The sequence below is a fragment of the Equus caballus genome, chromosome 1, assembly GCF_041296265.1.
Source record: "Equus caballus isolate H_3958 breed thoroughbred chromosome 1, TB-T2T, whole genome shotgun sequence".
NCBI classification, from domain to species: Eukaryota; Metazoa; Chordata; class Mammalia; order Perissodactyla; family Equidae; genus Equus; species Equus caballus.
In genome coordinates, this window is record NC_091684.1 from 106,998,854 (window position 1) to 107,023,980 (window position 25,127).

The window sequence follows — 25,127 nt, forward strand, 5'->3', positions numbered from 1 at the left end:
CAGAGAAAAGCTGCAAAGGAAAGACTGGGGAAGCAAAGCCCACGACTGACTGCTTTCTCCAGGCTGCCTATGAGGAGGAATGTGCAATGTTTTCTGGTGTCCCTTTTATGAGCGCTCTCTGGGCTGATGATGGCTCAGGCCTTACTTCCTTGCATCTGCAGATTTAGATATTTCTGAATGAAAATCCTTCTTTGGCTTTTATAGATGTTTTTATAGAAATCGAACTCTAAGATTTCTATCACATTTTCCAAAATCTGCCATCCAACCCATCAATTTATATGCCTTAAAACATTTTTATCGGTGTCTTCCTTCAACTTGGAAATGCATAAGATCTCCCACTTGGTGGTTCAAAAGAACATCGGTTTTGGAATCAGAGTAATTTAGGCGTGAGGCTTGGACCTTTCACTCTTCAGCCTCTTGAACTCACATAAGTTACTTACCCTCTTGCTCCTTCCACCCTCCTCCCTTCCTCCACCTGTGCAATGCTTTTGCTAATAATAATCTCCAGAGCCAAGGCATTTTGGGAGGATGGAACGAACCAGTGCATTTTAACTCATTTAGCACAGATCCTGGCACAGTATAAACCCTCAATAAATCATTGTTCTGTATCACTGTTCATTGGGACAAGCCTTCCAGCTCTGATCCCTGCCTTGGAGTACTGAGAGCATCTCTTTCTACCTCTGTTATGGTGGCAACCAGAGGTCTAAATAAATTAAGATGAGGGATCTACCTTTGGGGATGACCCACCCCAGACTTAGCCTAGCTCCACCTCTTGGGGATCCACTAGGTGACCCTGAGAAAGATACTTCATCCCAGTTTCATTAGCCTGGAAATAAGAAGTCCACTTGCTTTACTCTTCCTTCTCTGCTTTTTGGAAACATGAATGTGTATAACAGAGTAGGAAGGCCTTGGAGAAAACCATCCAACCGTGATTCCTGGCTTAGCATTTAAGTCTTTCTCCTGGGTTCAGCCTCCGAACAGTCTTCCCCCGTCTTTTGACCTTGAAGGAGAAGCCAAGGGGTAGGGCTTGTTTATTAAGAGAGAAGGAGCAGCCCACAGCTGCAGGCCTCCCTTATAGCCTGGGGTGCCAGATGCTGTGTGGAAGGACAGCTCCTCCATCCCTTTCATCTGAGACCACCCTTGGCTCACACCCTTCCTTGCAAAGCGGCACCCTGGGAGCTGGCGGTGGAGCAGCGGGCTGTGTGGATCTAGTGGGTCTCAAAGCTCTAACCTTCTCACAGGGCTGGGAGGGGCATCCAGAGGTTATCCAGTCTTCGTTTCATCAAATCATAGTGTTTTGGAACGAGATGATACCTAAAGATCAACGAGCCCAACCCTGTCCCTCAGCCTACCAATTTTATAGATGAGGACACGGGGGCCCAGGGATGAGCCAGGTGGTATGATGTAAACCTAAGGCAGGGCCCTGGAGCTCCTGAGTTCTGGCCCGTTGCTCTTCTTGGCCTGCCTGCAACACACGCACACACAGACACACACATGCACAGGCACACGCACATGCACACACAACCCTGGGAAGTCAGGCTGCTGATGCTGCTGATGTTGGGGAGGAACTTGCGATGAGCTTTGGTTCAATGCTCTTGGTATATTGATGCAGATAAGAAAATTTTGCTTTGGAAAATCTCATGCAATGTTGGAGTAGAGAAGAATCTTAGCAATCCTCTAGTCCAACTATGTCATTATTCCAGATGTGAACAGTGAGACCAAAAAGAAGCACAGGATGCCAAAACCCTAGGGGGACACACTGATAGAACTGGAGCAAGAACTCACTTTGATGCGGGGTTGGTGAGCCGAAGAGTCGAAAGAAAGATTTCTTGAACTCTCAAGGTCTGGCAGTGGTGCTCTTTTATTTAGAGAATAGTATGGAATAGCATGGGGACAGGACCCATGGGCAGTCAAAGCTCCTGCTGCTGCTGCATGGGGACAGGACCCATGGGCAGTCAGAGCTCCTGCTGCTGCCATGGGGAGCTGCTGCTGCCGCGGGCATAGTGACAGGACCCATGGGCAGTCAGAGCTCCTGCTGCTACTGTTACTGCTGCATGGGGAGGACCCAGGGGCAGTCAGAGCTGCAGGCATGGGGACAGGACCCATGGGCAGTCAGAGCTCCTGCTGCTGCCCTGAGTTGAGGGTTAGGGCTAATTTTATAAGGCATGGGTATGTGACTTATTTTTACTGGAAAAAGAAAAGATGATGTAAAAAGTCATTACATGATTTCATTGCAGATGGGGTCTGGTTATTGTGCAGTCGTATAACTTTAGATACGAATCTGGTCATATAGATCGGCATGTAGGTGAGGATGCCCTGGGCTTCTCTCCCTGGGGCAGCCCTAATTCATACCATAAAAAATCCACCGGGTCATATAGTTTGGCATGTAGGCCAGGTCACCTTGGGCTTCTCTAGCTGGGGCAGCCTTAATCCACATCAATATGACCTGAGTCTCAATCCATTGCTCTTTCCACTCAACTCCATGCCTTCCTTTGGTGTCAGATCTTCCTTTAAGCTTCCTCCCTCCAGGGATGCTGGAGCCGAATCTATAAGGGCTGTGTGGCTGGGTTAATCCAGTTAATCCACACCCCTTTCCTGGAATTTCTCAGGGGGAGGCTAACTAAGAACCTGTGATGCAGAAAAATACTAACGGTAGTAACTTATGTTGATTAATCAGTTTGAAGTTCACGGAGTGCTTTGGCTGCTGCTATCACCCATCCATGGGCTTCCCTTGAGAATTTAACTTGCTATTTTTTCTAAGTTGAATCTCCACCTTTAAATGAAGATGGAGGACTTTATCCATGCTTCATGATTCAAACGTGAACCATAAACATGCTTCATGTTTGTGGTCCTGCCAGAGACCTAGCAAGTGATCTGTGAGCTCTCTCCTCTCAGGCGCCAAGCGTCCATCCTTTAGAATTAAAGGGTCTTGTTCCATGACTCACAGAAGCATCCCAGTTTCCATTGGGTGAAGAGGTGCATTCAATTCTTAGGAAAGCTTTGGATGTGTGAAAAGTCGCATATCCTTCACCTTCTCTTTCCCCTGGTTGGAAATGCTCCAGTAGCTAGCCAGTGGATGGATTGGAAGTTCAGCTCCAGCTCAGAGAAGCTGGATAAGGCAGCCTCTAGTCTAAGGAAGAGTTGCATATTTTTTATGTCATGTCCCATGACGCTCTCCAAGTTCCCTTTGCCTGCGGTTGTCGCCATCTTGGTAGGTTTCTGCTGTGGTGTGTATTGTTTACTGAAGTAATTAAAATATGCAAAGTGTTCCCTGTCCTCCATTTTGCACTTCTTTCCCAGCTACTTCTGGCATTTTCAGTTGGCAGTTAATAAAACAAAAGGGGGGCCCAAAGGCCTGAGTCTCCCTCCAGCTAGAATGATTAATTTGCAGTGGTTTGGAAGTGGCAGATCTTACCTCCAGCTACAGTTGTGTCTTTCTGGCTGATCTGTTCAACCTGTGCTAAATACTGCAAGCGGAGGACTGAGGATGCTTCATTAAGAGCACAGGACAGTATGATTTCACTCATATGTGGGAGATAAACAAACACCTGGATAAAGAGAACAGATTAGTGGTTACCAAAGGGGAAGGGGGCGGGAGGATCGGCGAAAGTGATGAAGGGGCACATATGTATGGTGATGGATAAAAATTAGACTATTAGTGGTGACCACAATGCAGTCTATACAGAAAGTGATATGTAATAGCATACACCTGAAATTACACAATGTTATAAATCAATATGACTTCAATAAAATAATTGAGGAAAAAAAAAAAAAAGACCACCAGGCAAGCGGAGGGAGTGGGGGGAAGGAGGCAGTGGTCTTTTTGCTTATTATCTTAGCACAAAACCAAAAAGGCTTCTCTTTCCTCAGGGTAGTCCTACATTGAAAGAGCTGTAGCCGAGGATGCTTGAAATTTATTTCCTAATCCAGCCTCCTCCTTCCCACCCCAAATACTCCCATCTACCCGCACACATAGAAATTCAAAACACATCCCCTTACAGTATCTAATCCTGGAGCTAGAGAATGCTTCTTGCAAATGTTTATAAGAGAACAATGCTGCTGGTGCTGCCACAGCAAGATCATTGTGACTGTCCCTTGCTAACAGGTATGGAGGCTTGCCACGTGCCAGGTACTGTGCTAAATGCTTTACGTGGATTATTTTGTTTAATACTCAAGGCCATTTTAGGAGGTAAATACCAGTTGATGTTTAACAGAGGGGGAAACTGAGGCTCAGAGAGGTTGAGTGATTTCCTGAGGTGACATGGCTGTCGTGATGATAGGCTGCCTCTGCCAAAGGTCTGCTTAAGGGTGGGCCACCCTGCTCCCATTCTGGGGACCTGTTTCTGCACCCACTGGCTTTTCTAATGGGACTTCTTGCCCCTGTTCAGCAGCACTGAGCAGAGCGTGCAGGGTGAAGAGTTTGCCAGAAGCTTCAGGCCTTGGTTTACTTCTTCACTGGCCCAGACACACAGCTGCCTGCCTCCTCCCAACCCCTGGCCCAGAGAGATGAGGGATGTGTGACCTCATCATTCTGTGAGGGTTCTCACAGCAAGGGATCTGGGGAGACTACAGCTGGCAAACCTCTCTTAGAGACAGTTTGGAAGCAGCCCCTAATGATGACAGGTGTCATACCAGCGCAGAAAGCCCTTCACTGACACGTTAGCATTTTCAAGGGTAGTTTTGTGCTACTGGCCCTGCTTTATCGACGTTCTCAAATTAGTCCTCACAGGTTCTGAGACAAATGAAGATCAAATGCACCAAACAGAAGCCATATGCTTCTAGGACGCTGATTTCGGACCCCAGCAGGGTCATCCAGGAAGATCCTCCCATGATCCAAGCATGGGGTCTGCATAACAGACGTCATAAATGGCAGGTCCAGTGTGTCAGCCTGCTGGAATCTTGGAATTAGAAAAAACAGTCTCACCCAAAGTTTTAGAAGTGGGTACCCAGCCTGAGTTTACTTAGAGATGGGGCCTCACCAATTCGCGAGGGAGAATATTCCATCAATTACTAGAAAAACTCTCTTTCACAGCGCCATTGGCGCACGTCGGCTGTCTGTTCAATGTTGCACTCAGATCGAAAGCTCAGGCTCGTCAGATGATATAATAAAACTAGAATTGTGCTTAAATAATCCAGTGCTGTCATCTTAAGGCTGGTGGGACGTTCAATCAATAGGAGATATTATTGTTATTGCTATTAATGTCACTGAGAAGATGGCTGGAGGAGACAATTTATAGCTCGGTTTGCCTTTTGAGGAAAAAGATCCTGTCTCATGCTTTGCGTTTTTAAATTCCAATCATCTTGTTCTTCCCACGCTTCCTGCCGTCAGGCCTCATTCATAGGATAAGCAGTCACTGAGCCCAGTCCATAAGGAGAGCACCGTATTCTAACCAGCCTGATCTTGTCTTCCCTGAGATCCACATTAGCTGCTCATCTTGAGTCTCTAAACCCTGCTTTTGTAAATCACCAAATATTCCAAGGATCCAGGAGGCGGCCACGCTGAGCCTGGAGCCCCTTTAAGCTGCTCCCATTGCTTGTAGGTGGAATTGTCTTGAACCCGCAAAACCCGTCACGAGAAGGACTTGGAGTCTGGCAATGGATTAACTTCTGGCTTAGCCTCTGCCCACCACGGACTTGGGGACATTCCGTTCCTGAGCTGGTTTCCTTATCCACAAATCAGGAATAGTTCTTCCTTCTTGAAAGGGTCACTGGGCAGAATGTCCAAGTCCCCGGAAAAATTGGGAAGTGCTGTACAATAAACATACACATTCTCATTGAGGAATTAGCATCTTCCAGGAAACATTTAGATTCAAAGTAATATTGTATGTGCACGTGTGTTAAAAGCCTGCCATGCCTTCATGTTAAACGCCTGTTTCACTTAAGATTGCATTTGATTTCTGTGCATGTTCTGTGTAGAGGTGTTGTTTACACTTGAGGAAGCTGAGCCTTCCAGAGGTTCAAGAAATTCCTTAGGTTGCTTAGCTAGTAAATGGCATTGGCCGAGTTAGGCATCATCCCCTTTGTTCCTTTGGGTCCTCTGTCTCCTCATCCTATATACATATTTTCAATATCAGTTATAATTTTCAGATTTTGGGGGTCATCTGAATAATCAGCAAAGTCAATCTTGTTTGAAAGGGATTATCTTATTTTTGCTAAATAAGTCTGAATCTAAACCGAAATCTATCAGTGCCTGAGTGGTACAGGGTAAATTATAAACCTAGATTTACCACAAGGAGGCTTTATTCTTCTGCCTTCCTTTCCCCACTCACGTTTAGCAAGCACTTAGGATCTGGATGGATCAGTCTAGACCAAGTAGATCCGTGGATCCATGGATCTGAGCTGAGCTGAGTCCTCCAGCTTTGTTTAGTGAATTGAGCTCTTTTAATAACGTCCCTAAAATCTGTTTCCACAAGAAGATTTGAGTGTAGCCGGGAGGTTCCAAGTCTAGGCATTTGGAAAAGAAAATAAGGGCCAAGTTGTTTTTCAAACCACATCTTTGGACTTGCAGTATCTGCTCTATAAAAAATATATTGCTTGGGGGCAGTAAAGGACAGTTAGGTCTCGGAATGACTGCCAGCATTTAGACAGGATTTAGAAAAAGGAAAACAAAAGGGGAAGTTATAAAAGGTATGTGTTCCTGGGGCCTTCCATCTGAGAACTGGCTCCTGGCAGATGCAGCTCTAGGTAAGAGAGTTGGGGAGAATCACAATGGGCCTCTTTATCCTCTAGGCTCGCGATGCTAAACAGCTTGGCTCTTAAACTCCTTGTACTTTTGGAAGACTCCAAGGGTTTTTCCTAATCCTGGGGCTAGAGGTTCAGCCTGAGACAGCCATTCCACTGAGATTCTGCTAAATGGATGCCTTTGGCATAAGCTGTCACAAAGCCCTGCTCAGAGGGAACAATGCTGGAATGATGTCTTTGTGAGTTTCCCCTCCACCTTCCCTCCAAAGAATTCCAAGCACCTACTAAACCTGGGGCTGAGGTCTTCAGTTTGTGTCTACAAGAAGCTAGATAATAGCTTGCCCTACTTTATTGGGAAGAGGAAGAGAGGCCCAGCAAAGGCAAACAATTCTGCCTTGTTAAGTCAGAAGTCTGATGTCATTCTAGAAGATCTCAATCTCTTGTGTAAAGGTTTCATCCATGGATTTGCCATAACTGGGGTGAAGCTGCAGATAGACATGTATTTGTGAGTGCACAAATCAATAAATCAATGGAATATTCCAACTAATACATCCCTAAGGAATGCGCCCACACAACTGCGGGAACCACAGAGTTCTGCCAGGTGACCCAAAGGCCATACATATCAGTGCGGAAAGAAGGAAACTATGGGGCTGAAATTTAAACTTGATCCGACTCAATCTGTGTATTTTCTATTTGTATACCTTTATGTATGTGTGCTATTCTCCAGTAATAAGTTCACCTTAAAAACAAGAACAGGACTCTATGGGACTTTAGCTTCATTTCATTTACCATCTTTAGTGACCTTGGACAAGTCACTGCCTCTCTTCCAGCCAAGGATTCCAAGCCCAGAGGCAGGCTAGGTAATTTCCGAGGCCCTTCCCAGCCCTGTATGTTCATGAGCTACAGCTTTAAAATTGAATCTCTCCTTTTATGCCCTGGATTCTGATGAACTTGGATTTGGGGAACTGGAGAGCGTGCAGTCACAGGGCAGACTGGCTCCCCAAAGGTGCCCCAGGAATCCAGATGGCATCTGGAGGGAATATGGGCTCAGACATTGAAGCAACATGCCTGGTGAATGGTCGGATGGGGCTGGGTGGAGAGGTGACAAGCTGGTAGAAAATACAACATCCACAACTCAGAATAGCCAAGTGGAGAAGTGAGGGGAGAGGAGAACAGGGCGAAGAGGAGAGATCTTAGAGTGGAGAGAGTTCCTAAAAAGCAGACAGCCATTTCTAAGGCTCTGGTGGCCTCCCATACATGTGTGGAGGGAGCTCTTTAGAACATCCAGCAGTCGGAGTGGGCAGGCAGTGAGAAGGGTTAATTCCAGGAAAGAGGGCTGTGCCATTCTGGCAAGTTTTGAAGCTGTCAGCAAAGCTAATCAGTTAGTTTAGAGTGAAACCATTTATTCTTGCTGTCTTGGAGACAGGACACATTAAAGAGGACTTTGGACCTTTCCTCCTACATTTAGGCCATTTATTTCAGGAGATGTCCAAGAGAGATTTCACCAACTTCATGTGATCCGGGCATGACCGACAGACTGGTGTTTGTGTCTATGACTATACCCACATGCGTGTGCATTGATGTGCACATGTGTTCATGTAAACTCCCCCCCCTCGGGTGTATATATGTCAGTAACTGTGCTAGATGTACCTAACCTTGATGTGCAGCCCGTGTGTGTGAAATCCTTGGACCCTCTGGGACAAGAGTGGTAATGATTTCAGAGACTGTAGTGGTGGCTTCTAGGACTGCTGCTGGGGGTGTCTTCAAGGTGACTGCCAGACCTGGCTGACTATCTGATGCCACTCAGACGTATAGTACAGGGGAAGAGGCAAAGCCAGTGGGTCGTGTAGGAAACCAGAAGACTTTCCATGGGATGAGAAAAGCATATGCTAAGCCTTTTATTTTTTCTTAATGCATATGGAGACTCGTCTATGTTCTGAGACACGCAATCAAGAAAGATTAAAGTTGAATAAATAAAAAATGATGACCCTTACCATAAAGGACAATCTTTATGATAATTTCCTGATTAAGCCATTTTTCTCTTTAACGGATGTTGCAAAGTTTTTACAACTCTTCAGAAAACCACTGCTTTCCTCTCGACTTTAACAGCTTCTGACTCAGCCCATACGGATTGGTGATTATGGAGGAAGCTTGAATCCTCCCATTGATTCTGGAAATATCATGTCCTGTGGACCCGTGTTTGATCCCCCTTGCTGGTCTTGGTTTCTTTATCTGGAATATGTGGATCACTTTATCTCCTTTATAGCTTGTCAGAATTGTGTGAGCACAGACATTTTGAACTTCCGGGAGAGAAACAGACTTCTTTATGTTCTTTGGAATCCACCAGCCGCCTCCTTTTCTGTGAAATTAGATGCAGAGGACTGAGAGCCTTCTAGAGTTCAGACGAGTTTCTCTTTAACCCAGAACAGTGAGTTCCCTCTGACTGCGGGAAAGGAGGTGTCTCTCTATGAAAATGAGCAAGACAATTCTTTGCTCAGGAAGGGCTGGCTCAGAAGAGAAGGGATGGCTGTGATTGGGTGGGGAGGTGGCTGGGGAGGTGGGAGGGGCCCTGGGAGGAACACTGCCGAGCGACATTCTGTTCCCAGTGGGAACTGGAACCTGAGAGCCTGCAGCCACTCAGCTGTCCACACCTTCAGTCCCGCTTACCCCTGGCCCTCAGGGCAAGGCTGGGAGTAAGGGCTGGAGACTTGAATGAAAGAAAGGGGATTTGGGGATTTCAGGCAGGCATCTGTGGCTGGAAGTGAGGCTGCTGCTCTTCCTTCCCTCTTTTCACATTCTCTCCCCTTATACTGCTGATGGACTGAGGGTGAGTGATACAGTCTTAGGGAAAGACAGAATGTAGCTAGAGAGACAAGAATCCAAATTTTGTACTGCTAGGTGCTCTATCTCTAGTTTTCTTGTCTTTAAACTTTTATGCCCCTAAAAGATTTTGAAAAACCATGTAGGCTCCTTGCACATTTTAAGTTGCCATCTAAAGTCTTCAACCTAATTTTAAATAGTTGCAAATGATGCCGTTTCCAGAATATTGTAAATATTGACATCAAAAAAATACATCACTCCTTTAATGTATCCAATGCACTTTAAATTCCAGAGCAGTTTGATACATCGTCTGTTAAACACACGAACAAGTTCTTAAACAGTCAGTTTTACACGGTTCCTTTTTCTTCTTGAATTTATATTTTCATTCCAGTTACCACACCAAATTTTATCTTTGTGTATTATAGTTTTATGCATGAAAGCTTTTTATTGGCCACTGTATCATAATTTAGCGTGGCAAAAATATGTACGAAGATTTAAATTTAATTTTAATGGCCAATGACCATAAGTTTCTAGACATTAAGAGTTTTTGGATTGAGCTATCCCTACAATTATTGGTAATACACAGAAATAGGCCATTGATCAAAATATACTGTACATATATACCAACAATACTGACAACTCTGGATGAATATGAAAATAAGTGTAATATTTTTGGAAATACATCTCTTCTATTTTTTAATTGGTCCATGTATCCATTGATGAATATTATTTATTCCTAAAGTAAGGAAGGTCCAGGATCAACTCTATTCCTGTTTTTCACTTTTATAAATATAAGAACTGAGAAACATTATTCACAATAAACAAATAGATGGAAAAGGAAGGAGTTTTGTTGTTGCAACATGACTCAGTTCTTGGAATGTTTAACTAGTTCTTTGCCTGAAATCACATATTGGTCTCTTATCAAAATTTCTTTTTAATTTTCTCTCAGCTGAAAATTCTTTTCAGTCTGTCCCCTTCAGTTGTTTCAAAAGAATTGGAGGGGCCGGCTCTGTGGCCGAGTGGTTAAGTTCACGCACTCCGCTGTGGCGGCCCAGGGTTCGGATCCTGGGCCCGGACATGGCACTGCTCAACAGGCCACGTTGAGGCGGTGTCCCACATCCCACAACTAACAGGACCTGCAACTAAGATATACAACTGTGTATGGGGCAGTTTGGGGAGATAAAGCAGAAAAAAAAAAAAAAAAGATTGGCAACAGTTGTTAGCCCAGGTGCCAATCTTTAAAAAAAAAAAAAAGAATTGGAAACTACCCAACTTGCAAAAGGATTTGTTTTCCCAGTCACTAGAGAGTCATTTTCAACACCTGTACCAATGTTTCGTAGAGTTTATTCATTTGCAGATTTTCTCTCCTGAGATTCAGGATGAGTAAGAGATTTGTCTTTCCTTTTGAGAGTGGCAGGTGTGTGTGTATGTGTGTGTGTGTATGTATGCACAATTGGGAAAAGGAATTGCTGGACCACAGTGGGGTCTGAGTTCAATGTTAGAAAAAATCCATATGGAAGTTTAGGATCTGCAAAGTCCTTCAAAACTACTCTTCCCTGGGCACCCTTTAAAAGAGTTCCGGTATCTCCAAAGTTATGCGGACCTGGATTGAAACCATTGCAGTGGGCACTCCGGTCTCTGTCGCCCTGAGTGAGAATTCTGGGCTCTTGCCTTTTAGGGGCAGTGAGAATCACTCAAGGTATATGTAAATGTGCTCTACCCTCTTAACAACAACAAGAGTGGAAACAACCGAGTCCAGTCGGTAGGGGAGTGATTGGATAAACTGTGGTGTGGTCATGCACAGTGGACTCCTACGTAGCTATAAAAGGAATGGGCAAACCCCAGTGGAAAAAAGTAAAGTAGATGGGAGGCCAGGGGTTTTAAAGGTTTGTGAGGAATGTGGCTGCTTGTAGAGAGGGAGGAAGTCAGTGGCCTTACTGGTTGCAGCTGTCCCACCAGCCTGCCTTCAGCCTTGGGAGGCTGCTTACAGGGCAGAGGATGATAAGAGAATTCGCAGGTGGGTGACCTTGGCTGTTTCTCTCCAGGGTGGATAGTGGATTCTGGAGCCGGGGAGCCAAGGAGTATGCAGGGAAAGAGTGCTTTGGTTTTAACCCCACATATGCTGGGTTTAGTGTAGGGGAACTGATATCAGGGCTGGCATCAAAATCATGTAAGAGATGTTATATCATTATAAAGCAACATTAAATCAAATGGGAATGAAAAAGCAAAGCAATTCTTAAAAATCAAAAGAAAAATGAAGCAAATAAACTTAACTGTATATTAGATTGGTGACTTCACTACACAGAGAGGAATTATTTCAAGTGACTTGAAAACGTAGCAATGTTTTATGTATGTCCCTAGTAGGTATATCCCAAGGATAGAAGAACTGCAAAGATTGTAGACCGCTTCCAATAATCGTATTGTTAGTAATGATATTGAAACTGTTATTTTGAAACATATATATATATATATATACAATGTATATTAGAATAAAGCAAATAAGTAATATTACTAACGTTGTAGGAATCAAGATTTTCAGCATAAGAAAAAAATACAGATGTAAAATCAAAGAAGTTAAGTAAAAGCTCTATAATCCTGAATTTGAATTGGAAACATCAATGTGAACTCATGATGTATTTTCTTTTAAAAGAAAAGTCTTTCCTAGCTATTTCCACTACAATGACCTAGAAATAAGGACCAACCCAAAGGCAATGAGACGCCTGGCATCCATAATGTAGTCTCTAAATCCCGTGGTCCACCGAAAGGCTCCAGGGCTCCTTGGAGAAATGGCTGGTTATAAAGCTGGGGCAGCAGAGTAGATGAGCCTTGAATATTTTTCCACATCAGAAAGCAAGGATGCCATCAGAACTACTGGGGTGATGTGAGAGGCACTAACTTTAAGAGGCTGCCACTGGCCAAAGATGGAACAGTAAACATCAAAAAGAGCAATTAAGATAGATTGAAACACTTCAAATGTGTTAAAACACACACACACACTCACAGATACAAAGGAGTCGATAATGCTTCTTCAAACCAAACCAAACGAAAACAAACTTCTCATTGGTCACCTTTGGAGGATGCTAGGGAATGAATTCATTATTCTGAGAACTGGTAAATAAAGGGAGAGAATCAAGCATATCTTATGTAAACTGTTATCAGTATAACCAAATAGTTAATGAAGGGAAGTTTTTATTTATGGAAGATTTCCAGCTAATATATGCAGAGGAATGCTCAAATTAGAACATCACCCTTTTGCAGCCACTAATGAAATAATGGATCTGGGCAATGATCATCAGTGGCGGCTGCTATCCTTAGCTGAAAGGGAACTTTCTCCTGGATGATCAGGCTGACGACACCTGAATGCATGATACAGTAGTCCCCGCCTTATCTGTGGGGTATGCGTTCCAGGACCCCGAGTGGATGCCTGAAACCGCCCATAGCACCGAATCCTATACATACCACATTTTTGCTATATGTCCACACCTATGATAAAGTTAGTTTATAAATTAGGCACAGTAAGAGATGAACAACAATAACTAATAATGAAATAAAAACAATTATAACAATATAGGGTAATAAAAGTTACTGTAGACTTTAGCAACCTCAGCATATGATTTTCTTCTTTCCTTAAATCGGGAGCTTTCACCTTTTCTGTTAAAGGAAGTACTTTATGCCGGCTCTCATTGGTATATCTGAATTGCCAGCATCACTACTCTTGTGCGCTGGGGCCATTATTAAGTAAAATAAGGGTGACGAACACAAGCACCGTGATACCACGACAGTCAACCTGATAGCCAAGATGGCTACTAAGTACGATGGGTGTTATACACAAACACAGTGGGGACACTCTAGACAAAGGGATAATTCACATCCTGGGCAGATTGGAGCGGGATGGCATGGGATGGTGCAAGATTTCATTACACTACTCAGAACGGCTTATTTAAATTTAAAACTTATGAATTGTTTATTTCTGGATTTTTTTCTTTTAATAGTTTAGGACCACGGTTGACCACACATAATTGAAACCACCAAAAGCAAAGCTGCATTTAAGGGGGAATGACTGTAATAGAGGTGGTGGAAGATCTCATCCAGGGTCATGTAATCCAAAGATCTCCACGTACTTATTTGATTTCTAGAATCAGTTCTTGGAATCTTTGCCTTATTACTATATGTTTCCTACTTCAAGGCTCAGCCCTTAGATCCTTAATGTACCTCATTGAGAGCTTGGATCATTAACTGATATTTCTCATGGAGAGGCCTAGGCAAGTTACCTACCTTTATCTGTGAAATGGGGCTAACAGGGAATCATATTACATAGAGATTAAATGAGGGATTAAATGAGAGAGGATTGAATGAGGGATGTGTGTAATACTCAGTGGTTGGTACCCAGTGTGCGTTAAGCAGTATTATTTTTACTAAGATTATTATTTCAGCTCATCCCTTATCTGGCTAGGTTTTACCATGGGCATATTCACCAATGTTTTTTGCCAAGGAAGAATTTGACCACTACCTTTCCCAGACTGGATCTTGCCAATGTAGGAGAAGGATGCAGGTAGCCCTGGAGGAAAATCAGTGTAGTCTGGGTGGGTCTTTATGGGAAATATGGAAATCTAGGAAATTGGGTTACTTACGCTGCACAGTAGCAGGTAAGGACACAAACAGTGAACAGTCATTGCACTTTATATGTATACATTTGCATTTAATGATGCTCGCTGAGCTTTTACATACATCGTCTCACTTTAGACAGGGCTGTTGCTTACCTCCTATGTGGAACATGAGGATACTGAAACTCAAAGAAGTTAAGTGCTTGTCAAAAGTCACAGCAGAACCGGGGTCTTCTGACTCCTGAATTGACTGTGCTTTTTCTTATACCCCTGGCCTCTTGAAATATTTTAGTCCCTGTCTGGAGGACTGCCATGTGAACTTTTCCCATATTGGTGGTGCTGCCGGGTGAAAATCTTGATAAAATTCTCCTGGGTGAGGCTCCTATGGCCGATTAATACCCTTCTGATACTTTTCTGCCCAAGCTTATCAAAGTTTACACGAGCATACTTTAATTTCTGTCTGTTTGTAGACTTAGAGATTTCAATTTGGAGTACTTCTTTTGGATTGTATATAAAATCAGCAAATAAGGCAAACACCAGCATCAATTTGGAAGAATCTCTTTTTTAAAATTTTTCATCAAGGGAAGTGTTCCTATATTCCTGACTTCTATTTTTTTAAATCAAGAAACTAGGTACAGTAAAGCATTCTACTAGATTTTATTGCAAACGCAACATTTCTTTAAAACGTGTCATCTTTTGATACAGAACTTAAATACGCTAGGTCCACTGGTTTCTCTATATTCATATGTTTATTTTTTCCTTTTATTGTTTTTAAATTTTCGAATGTGAAACATGATCGTGATAAAATGTCAAACAGCATACAAATACATATAGCAAACAGTGGAATTTTCTCTTTGGTCTGTGCTCACTCTCGCTTCTCTCTCTAGAGGAAACCACTGGTTTAGCGGCTTTCTGGACCTTTTTCTATGCATTTACAGAGTTATACATTATTACCCTATAATATATTTGCTTCTGATACACATTTTTACATGAATGAGAAAGTTAGTATATTTTTTAATGTCTTGCATTTTCGTTTCATATATCCTAGATGTGTTTACCTATCACTATACGTAACTCCACTATATTCCTTTAAACTACTCCATATGCATTTAATGATGAACAAATTGTCGCCCTTAAAAACAATGAAATAAACACCTTCAACCAAGTATTTTTTGCTTACATGAGCAAGTAGGTTTCTAGGGGCTAACAGGGAATCATATTACATAGAGATTAAATGAGGGATTAAATGAGAGAGGATTGAATGAGGGATGTGTGTAATACTCAGTGGTTGGTACCCAGTGTGCGTTAAGCAGTATTATTTTTACTAAGATTATTATTTCAGCTCATCCCTTATCTGGCTAGGTTTTACCATGGGCATATTCACCAATGTTTTTTGCCAAGGAAGAATTTGACCACTACCTTTCCCAGACTGGATCTTGCCAATGTAGGAGAAGGATGCAGGTAGCCCTGGAGGAAAATCAGTGTAGTCTGGGTGGGTCCTGAGAGTGAAATTTCCGCATTGAAAGACACTTACATCCTTAGTGTGGACAGATTCTGCCAAGCTGCTCTCAGAAGAAGCTGCCCTGATCTTGCCAGTGGCCTTTGAGAATAACTCCTCATGCACTCTCAAGCACCAAATAATGTCAATCTTTTCAATTTCTCCCACACGACATTCAAAAATATGTCTCTCTGTTGTTTTAACTGGCATCTCTTCACGTGTTTGTGTCCATTTGTAGCTCTTTAGTGGACCATCTGCTCTTATTCTTTTCCTCATTTTTCTATTGGGTTGCTTGTTTTTAACTAATTTAAAGGAACACTTTATAATATATGGATTTTAATTCTTTGTCTGTTACATATATTGCAAATATTTTCTCTGTCATTTGTCTTTTAACTGTGTTTATTTTGTATTTTGCCATGCAAAGTATTTACTTTTTACAAGTTGTATCTCTGAATCCTATCCTTTATGGCTTTTCGAATGTGTGTCTTATTTAGCAAGGCCTTTCTCTCCTGAGGTTGTACAAATATTTTTCTAAGTTTTCTTCTAATATTATTATTGTTTTGTTTTTTATGTTTAGCTCTTTAATCCATCTGGAAATGATTTTTGTATATGGTGTGAGGTAGGTATCTAAGTGTACTTTTTAAATGACTAGTTCATTGTCCCAACACTCTGATTACTAACCCATCATTTCATATATTAAATTCCAATATTTATACATGAGTCTGCTTCTGGACTCTCTATTTTGTTTCACTGATAATGAAATTTGTCTATTCCTATGCCAATAACACAGTGTGTTCATTACTGTGGTTTGATAATATGTTTTGCAATCTGATAGAGCAAAATATCCCTTGTTCTATTTTGAGTGTATCTTAGTTTTTATCAAGTATTTACTCCTCTAGATTAATTTTGGTATCATCTTGTCGATTTTCATACATCATTTCATTGGGGTTTTCATTTAGATTGTGTTTAAATTTTTAGATGAATTTGAGGGAGAAATAAGAGATTTATGATATTGAGTCTTCCTAGCCAAAGAAAAGACGTATCTTTTTATGTATTCAGATCTCCTTTTATATTTTTCAACACCTTTGTTTAAATAGACCTTGTACGTTTTCTACTAAAGTCTATGTTTAGGAATTTGAAACATTTTTTGCTGCTATTGTACACACAATCTGATTTTCTGTTGAATTTTGAAGTGGTTGCTAGGGGTGTATGAGAATAGTTTGATTTTTCTACGTTCATTTTGTGTCTGGCTAGCTTACTAAATCATGTAATGATTCTAATTGCTTTTTACTTAATTGTCTTCCATGGTCACATCATATGCAGACAATAGCAGTTTTGACTCTTCCTTTTCGATATATCTGCTTTTTTTTTTCCTTATTTTTTTTTGAGGAAGATTAGCCCTGAGCTAACATCTGCCACCAATCCTCCTCTTTTTGCTGAGGAAGACTGGCTCTTAGCTAACATCCATGCCCATCTTCCTCTACTTTATATGTGGGACGCCTGCCACAGTGTGACTTGCCAAGCAGTGCCATGTCCGCACCTGGGATCCGAACCAGCGACCCCTGCCCCGCTGAAGCAGAATGTGCCCACTTACCCACTATGCCACTGGGCTGGCCCCTCTGCCTTGTTTTTTCATTCTTGCTTTATTCCACTGGCTAGGACCACCTGAACAGTATTGCATAAAAATCAGTGATGGAAGATAGCTTCTATATTTCTAATGTTTTATTAGTAAGTATGATATCTAGTGTGTTAAATAAAGTTACCCTCTATTACTAATTAATTAGGGCTTTCAATCAGGAAAATATGTTGGAAATTTTTGACATCTTTTGAAAGGATTCTTTTTCTGCTTTTATCTCTTAATTTAGTAAATGAAACAGATTTCTTAAGGCTGAGGCATTCCTACATTTCTAGTATAAACCTTATTGAGTTATAATATGGAAGTATTATATTGCTGATTCAATGTGATAATATTTTATTCAGATTTGGAGACTATATTCATAACATAGTTTTACACATATGTAGATAAAATTTCTTTATCTTTATTCATATATTTAAGGCTATGGGCTAAGTTTGACTGATTCTGTTATCAGGGACATTCAAGCCACGGAGAGTGGCTTGGGAAAATTTTTATCTTTTTTTATTTTAGAAAAATAGAAATAGGATAGAAAACTAGTAGAACTCACTCATAAAACCATCTGAATTGTGTAGTTTTTTAGTCTATATATTGTTTTTACTACAATTGTAACTATTTTCTACTTTTCTTTTTTTTCGTTAATATTTTCTAGTAAAGCAATTGTCGGTATCTGTGTTTTCAAATTTATTGTTGCAATATTCTTAACATTTTACATCATTTATTTTATGTCCTTTATTAACCTTGACAAAGGTTTGCATTACTTTAAAAAGAACTAGCAATTGATTGTGAGGATATAATTTGCTTTTTTCCCTTTTGGTTGTGTGTTTTGCTTTGCTTTATTTTATACCATTTCCTCATTTTATCTTTATTGTTTATTTTCTCTTGCTTTCTATAACTTATAAATCTTTACCACTTTTTTTGGTTGAACCCTTATTTAATTTAATTATATTTTTAACTATTTTAAAAATGTGCCTAAATGCTATAATATTTTTCCCAATAATTAGTTTAGCTATGTTCATAGGTGTCAATGAATAAGACTTTAATTATTATTATGATAAATAGTTTTAAATTTTATTTTCAATTATTTTCTTTACCAAATAGTTTTTTCAATTGTACAAAGAAAACCTTTTCCAACAATTATTTTTGTTGTTGTTAATTTCTATTTTATTTTATTTTATTTGGTATGGAAAATGTTTCTTTTTCTTACTTTATATTTACTTGTTTTTTTCCTCTTGGAATTTCATATTTCCTTTCAGGTGTAATATGTGACTGGTTTTTATAAATGTTTCTTAGATAATTGAAAATAATATACAACTTTTTAAGGAGGCTGAAAGACATACACAGCACTCATATCTACCAATTAACTCATTACTTGTATTTTAAAAATGTATCTTCATTTATGTTGTTTTCTTCATCTGTCATTTGTGAAAGAAATGTTTTAATTTTCCATTATAATCGTAGATTTGTCAGTTCTCTTTCATTTATAACCTGCTTTACTCTTTATACATTTTGTTGCTATGTTAATTGGAGCATAAAAGTTCAAAATTATCATAAGGGTGAATTTTGCCATCTTCAAATACGATATAAACTGCTTTATCTCCGTGTAGTTCTTGGAATTCTGAAATTTGTTTCATATATGTATTCAATTTTGAATATATTACATATTCTATGTATAACTTTATATTATATTATTATGTATATTGAATATTTATATATTATATGTTCAATTTTTCTTTTATTATTTATTGTATTTTTGCATTCTTTCATTTTCAACATTTTCTGCTATTTTCTTTCAGCTATGTCTTTTCTAAATAGCATGCATCTTGATTTTTTAATACATTTTCCTCTTATTTAAGAGGTCGTATAACCCATTTGCGCTTATTGTCCATGGTGATATTATTCAAACTTCTTTCATTTTATGCTTTTTATTTATCATTACCCCACTCCTCCTTTTCGTAGTCCTTTTGGTATTGGTTAGAAATTTTTGGCTCTATTTTCCTAAAACTGGTTTGGAAGCTATGGGGACTATTTCTAATCTAGAAGCTCCTTTAAAATTTTAGCAAGCGCATTTACATTGAAACTGTTATAGTCAACAACGGACGACTATAAGCTCCCTTTCTCTTCCTGCTAAAACGCAAAGCCTTTATCAGGCTTTTGATTATTTCCCTACCTACTCTTCTACGCACTTAAGGTTGAAATTATCTGAAAGTTTCATTCCTGATGAGTATTCTAACAGTAGCCATGGTGGTACTATTAACGTTATTAGTATTTTCATTTACTTTATGTCTCTATTTTACAGACAGCTTTATTAGTCCTATTACATTTTGTACCAAATTAACAACCATTATTTGGATATAAATTGCATTTTTGTGGCTTATTTGCTCTGCACTCTTTATTATGTTCCAAGTCATTGTGTATTTTAGATTCTTTTTTCTGTTTTTCTGGAGTACATCCTCAATTAGTTTTTGCTTCTTTATTTTCTGAAAGGCTGTGAGTGGTAAACTTTCTGAGTCTTTGCTTGTCTGAAAGAAACATCTTCACTTGTCTTTACACTTGATACAAAGCTATTGATTATAAAATGCCAGGTTGAAGACAAATTCTGCAATTCCTTATTATCATTTATCTTCTGAAATATTTCAAGTGGATAAGGCAAACATGATTTCCCTTTTTAGACGCAAGATTGCCCATCTCCCAAGAAGTCATTCTTTCTTAAGTATTCATCATTATTATTCCTCCAACTGGCCCACCATAGAAATGAAAGTTTCTGATTCTTCAGGACATTTATAGAGGCTCTTTTTATTGATGATAAGCAGTTTTCTAACAACAAATTGCATGTATTAGCCAAAAGTTTCCATTTCTGATGCTCTATTTACTAATGATGCAGTTAATTCCTGAGTCTAAAACATGCTGTGAATTTTCTTATACTTATGCCAATACCTCTAACCTGCTGGGCACTGAGGATTTCCCTAATGTTTTCTCGGGAAAGGGTACTCTAAATGTCAGTCACTTGCTCTTGTCCTTGACTGTCAGCTCTGTAGGCCCACAGATGGGTTTCCCTAGGCCATTTTAAAAGACAATCTTCCTTACCGGCCTTTGAGATCTTACTAAGAACTGTCGCGAATTCTCTTTTAGTCTCCTTGATTTCTTATTAGCATATAGTCTTCCATAGATTTGGAACTTCCCTGTCCCATTCACTCGAAACACAGAGTCCTAAGTTGTGGTGAGAAATTCAAGGTTGTTAAGTAGAAACTAAAGTCGTAGTTATACAAATTAGATGCATGTGGACCATATTGTGTCTTAACCACCTTGGCCAAAGAGTCTAAGCCGATGTCTGCAAATATGCTGCTACTTGATACCCTCACTCAGTAATTCTGCTGACTTCCCTCTGGACCTCCTCTCAAGGTCTGATTTACCCTTAGTACCAGATTCTGAAACCTTCTCTCTCACTTCAAACCATCTTGTGATCTTGCTTTATGCTCCATACCAAGGAATCTACCTTCCCTTAGGTGTTATCTCTAATTGCTACTCTAGCTGTCTCCAGTGTTGTAGATCTCAGATGTCAGTGTCTCCACTAGCTTTTTGACACAAGTTGCATCAAGTTGTGGTTATCTTAGAATCAGCTGCATCAAGAATGGCATCTACATATGAAGAGTGCAGACAGACGTGACTGATTCTGGTCATCTGATCACTCTGTTTGTGCCTCTGTCTTGACTCCTTTTAGGTGGGAGGACACACCATGCTCCCCATCCGTTGGATGCCCCCTGAAAGCATCATGTACAGGAAGTTCACAACAGAGAGCGACGTGTGGAGCTTTGGGGTGATCCTTTGGGAGATCTTCACCTATGGAAAGCAGCCATGGTTCCAGCTCTCCAACACAGAGGTACAGAAGGGGACAGATTGGAACCTTGACTTGGGGAAAGGCTGATAAGAGATATCCCAGCCCAGGACTTAGACCCTGTGTACAAAACATTAGGTGGGGTTTGGAGCCAGCAAGGCAAATGTAGGCATAAGCAGGAGGGGAGAGCTTCTTAGTAGGAAAAAAAAATTATAACTGTAGGAAATATGGTATAACTGTCAAGAGAGCATGAAATCAAATTTCTAAATTGAGATGCGAGTCACGGTTCTGTTTGTTCTGTTATACTTGAAAATCGCAAATGTTTCACTAAGATAGAAAATGAAAACAAAGAACAACTCTGAGTTTTTCAGTTGTGCCATCTTGTGGAAACACCTACTACTTGGTATGCCCAAATAATCTGGGTCCCCAAAGGTTTTAGGCATGCCAGGTCCAGGGATGTGCACGGTGGTGAATTGGGAAGGTAAATTTCATGTTATTGATAGAGTTGTGTGTGGATTTCCGGGAATAAAATGAATCATAATAGTAAATATAATAATAAACACGTTATATAGTTTTATAATTTTGTTTTACAATAATAATAAAAATGTTAGTAATCAAATTTAACCAAATCTAGCATTAGTGCCAGGCACTTTTCTAAGCACTTTAGCCATATTAATGCAGTAGTTTTCACACAAACACCTGTTGAGATTCAGGGCAGAGGAGAGGGAACTGCTTTGGGTCCTGGAGTGGACTGGCTAGGGTCTCAGAGGTGACAGCTTCTGCAGCATCGAGAAGGCTTGGCCAGTGGTCACAGGACTGCTGCCTCCAAAGCCAGTCAAGATGGTCTCAGTTATGTCTGACTAGAGTCATGTTGCCTCAGGGATTTCAGTACAGTTTGTAGACAGTAAGAGGCTCAATCTCCCAGTCCAGCAGATTTATAAAAGCTTGCAATTATTTTTATGGTCTTCTGTTTCCTGTGAAAATGTGAACACAAGGACCTTTTAATATTGCAATCATCTGAATATTCAAGAAAGTATCTTTCTTCTTGGAAGCTATGTTCATCTTGGCTTTTTTATGCCCTTACCACTTAATTAAGTGAATTTCAAAGACTGAAAAGGAGGCATTTCTTTAAATCTGTAATATCTCATCATTCACAAGCTGAATAGGTCCTAACCACATTTCCCAAAGTAGGACAAAACATTTTAATGATCTTTAAAAAAAAAAAATGAAAGTGTGTATCAGAGCCCATTTGTTATGGTGTTTTAAAAAATAGTTGTTGTCTTCCTGGGGGCAGGATTGGTGGTAAACAGAAATACACACATGCACACAGGCATGCATATACACACACACACGCATGCACATGCATGCGTACACACACCCTCAGACATGTAAGCACATGGGCACGTACATGCACCCTGAGCACAGCCTCCATGTAGTTTGGTGGCCCTAGTAACGAGGGGCTCTGTGCTAATTATGAGTCTCAGTAGAAGATCTGTCCTGGATACCCAAGCTAGCTTATAGTAGCCAAGAAGGTGTTTATGGTCATTTCCAACACTGCTTGGTGAGACATTGGCCTTGAAGGGAGGCTGCCTGTCCCCAGCCACCTCCCCCTCCCCACTCTACCTATTGCAGCAGCCAAGTATTGGCAGTCCCTGATAATGGATTTCTTTGTGGAAATTGACCAACCGGATAGCCTCACCTTGGAGGAGATGCTACCAGATGCTCTTGGTCTTCGCATTAGCAGCTGCTACTACAGTTTGAGCTAGATCCCTTTTCATGGAGGTGAAGGTGTTGGAGGGTGGAGATGGGGCCCTAACAAGAATGGGGAATATGAGGAGCTGGAGACCTATCAGGCTGGCAAAGAAATGAGACTATTGGGCCATTGCAGACTCCAGGGCAAAAAGGACCAGGAAGTGCCGACACAGTGATGGTTTGACAAGCCGTTCAAAGGTCGGAGTCACCTGAGACAGTACTCCAGACAGGGTGCTTTAGGGACAGCATAAGGAGATACAAGGAGAAAGGACACTTCTCTTGCCCAACTAAATACGGAATAATGGGGCCAAAGAGGGGAAATAATATTTTTTCAGGTACTCAACTCAAGATGATTCTGTGTATTTTTATCACCACAACCTGTCTTCAAGTGAGGACACTATAGTTCCAGGTAAGTAAGTTGCCCAAGGTTACGCAGTGGTAGAGTCAGGGAGAAACTAAAACCAACCTGCGAACTGGAAGATGAAACCATGAAAATTCACATATTCAGTGCCAGCAAAGAAGTGCCTTTGAGGAATTGAACCACAAATCAAGGCTTGGTCCAGCCACGTGGAATTTATTTTCTTCCTGTTCCCACTTACAGCCTCCCTTTTGGTCTGTTGGGCCGTACAGTCCCTTCTCGTGACCTCATTTGGTCCTTACAACACTCTTAGGAGGTGGTTAAGGCACATATTTGATCCCATCTTACAGATAAGGACATTGAGATCCTATGAGGTTAACTAATTGTGGTGGCCACCCAGCCGGGCAGTGGTGAAACAAGTGGTTAGTCCTAGTGTTAAGGACCGTAACAGAAACAGAATACTTGGTTTAGCACAAAGAGCAGGAGAGGATGGGCCTCACTGAGACAGGGACCTGTATAGTGGCTTAGAGGTAAGCGTGGTGATGTGCACAGAGGCTGTGACTGAGAGAGGAACTTGCCAGGAAGTGGGAGCTAAGGGGAGATAGGCATGGAGGAGCCAGATGGTGCAGAGCTCCTGCAGGGGCGTTTCAAAGTCCTGCAGCCTCATAAGAGTGCAAGGGGAAGGTCCAATACCCATCCCACTGCCGGGTGGAAAACGAATGTGGCTCGGTCATCCAGAGGAGATCCAGGACTCGAGACGAAAAGTGAAGTAAAAGGAAGAGAGTGTGTGGGAGTCAATGAAGGCCTGGCCTGAGAGGTGGCATACAAAGGGCAGCAGTGGGCACGACCAGCCAGGAGCCCATGCACGGGTCAGATGAGAAACTCAGCGCTGTGTGCAGGCAGCCTTTGGCCTGTGCACCTGGGTACCTGGCTCTGCACTGAGGCTCATCAATGATGTTCTTGCCTTCGGCTGGGTGTGCGCCACAGGGATTGGGCTGAGCTTTGGCTCTAACTCCCTGCTCCTTACTCTTTCAGGTCATCGAGTGCATCACCCAGGGTCGTGTTTTAGAGCGGCCCCGAGTCTGCCCCAAAGAGGTGTATGATGTCATGCTGGGCTGCTGGCAGAGGGAACCGCAGCAGCGGCTGAACATCAAAGAGATCTACAAAATCCTCCATGCTCTGGGCAAAGCCACCCCCATCTACCTGGACATCCTCGGCTAGTGGTGGCCGGCGGTCACGAATTCATACTCTGTTGCCTCCTCTCTCCCGGCCTCACATCCTCCCTTTTCCACCTCACAACTCCTTTCTTCCATCCTTGACTGAAGCAAACGTCTTCATATAAACTCAAGTGCCTGCTACACATACAACACTGAAAAAGAAAAAGAGAGAAAAAAACCCTGTAAGGCAGTTTGGCATACATATATATATATATATATATATTTATATATCTAACTATCTATCTATCTATATCTACAGAGAGATACCTTCTTCTCTGATACAGAGAGAAGCTGCTGATACAGAAACCACAAGACTGTAACAACAACTCAGAAAATCTTAACTATTATGAACGCAAAGGAAAATTCCCGTTGACTTAAGCTGTGGCCCATGCTTCTTCAGCTCTGGCTTTTCGGAGCTGAAGACCTGGACGATTCAGAGAGACAATCTTCGTGCTGGGACGAGAGGAGCTGGGGTAGACGTGAATAACCACTGTGCAGGTGATCACCAGTGTAGGTGTGGTACCCCCCAAGCTCTACATGGGTGCATAGGCTGACCACACTCAGCGAGGAAATATCGCTGGACCAGGAACCTCTGGAACGCCTCGCGTCTCCCCTGACCATTGCCTCCATGCCTTCCCCCTTTCCTCTACTTCGAGACGATTTTCTCATTTGTCCATTCTAGAAAGTAGAATGCTCACATTCTTGGGATTCCGTGATGGCGCCTACAGG

At 41.4% G+C, this 25,127-nt stretch overlaps 1 protein-coding gene across 4 annotated transcripts in view; it reads left to right on the top strand.

The window, feature by feature from the left end:
• NTRK3 (neurotrophic receptor tyrosine kinase 3) overlaps positions 1-24,576 on the top strand; it is a 364,056-nt gene extending 339,480 nt beyond the window's left edge. For 2 of the 4 annotated variants that reach the window (XM_023650428.2, XM_070266942.1), the window contains 3 exons: positions 16,181-16,222; positions 20,958-21,116; positions 24,217-24,576. In XM_023650428.2, the coding sequence (XP_023506196.1) occupies positions 16,181-16,222; positions 20,958-21,116; positions 24,217-24,402 (387 nt within the window). In that variant the 3' untranslated portion in view covers positions 24,403-24,576. The remainder of the gene's footprint in view (positions 1-16,180; positions 16,223-20,957; positions 21,117-24,216) is intronic. The other 2 variants (XM_023650373.2, XM_005602808.4) reach the window with 1 other exon arrangement.
• The last annotated feature ends 551 nt before the right edge of the window (positions 24,577-25,127 follow it).